The sequence below is a fragment of the Fonticula alba genome (genome assembly GCF_000388065.1).
Source record: "Fonticula alba strain ATCC 38817 unplaced genomic scaffold supercont2.3, whole genome shotgun sequence".
Taxonomy (NCBI): Eukaryota; order Rotosphaerida; family Fonticulaceae; genus Fonticula; species Fonticula alba.
In genome coordinates, this window is record NW_009242973.1 from 2,041,443 (window position 1) to 2,042,065 (window position 623).

The 623-nt window shown below is 62.4% G+C and overlaps 1 protein-coding gene across 1 annotated transcript in view; it reads right to left on the minus strand.

Moving 5' to 3' along the window:
- Nucleotides 1-623, minus strand: part of H696_02216 (hypothetical protein) — a gene marked incomplete at both ends in the record, with an annotated part of 6,817 nt that overhangs the window by 4,036 nt on the left and 2,158 nt on the right. Inside the window, 2 exons of the mRNA XM_009496117.1 lie at nt 76-367; nt 509-608. Coding sequence (XP_009494392.1) covers nt 76-367; nt 509-608 — 392 coding nt within the window. The remainder of the gene's footprint in view (nt 1-75; nt 368-508; nt 609-623) is intronic.

Sequence of the window (623 nt, forward strand, 5' to 3'; positions counted from 1 at the left end):
GAGAGAGAGAGAGACCGAGAGCGGCTCCCCAGCCAGACTGGTGGGAAGAAATGAGCCACAGAGCAGAGAACGTACTTTGATCAGGAGGTCACGATCAGCCATCTGTGCCTTCAGGTGGCGCTCGGCATAAGTAGACATAGCAGCGCCTGGGGCCGGGGGGGCAACCTCCACGTCAATGGAGTCCGGCAATCCGGACAGCCGGTAGTCTTCGGGCAGAGCCTCCAGGCGGATGTGGCGGTTGGCCATGAAATCGATGAAGGAGCTCTCTTCCGGGGCCAGGAAAATGACCGCCGCGCCGGACCGGCCCAGGCGGGCGGTTCGGCCACAGCGATGAACAAACTGACTCGGATCCTGTGGGGCATCATACCTGTGGAGAGGAATGCCCGGCGGAGGGGAGGGGGAGAGGGGGGTGGGAGGAAAGCGACAGAGGGAGGGATTGTGGGTGAGATAGGAAATACCAGGGATTGAGCAGAGGTGCGCGTAAACCAGCGCAAGCAGGAAGACGCACTGGATGACCCAATCGACCTCCGGGATGTCCAGGCCGCGGGCGGCAACATCCGTGCAGAAGAGCGCTGCATACTCGCTGTCATGGAAGGCAGCAAGAGTGGCTGTCGGGGGGGGGG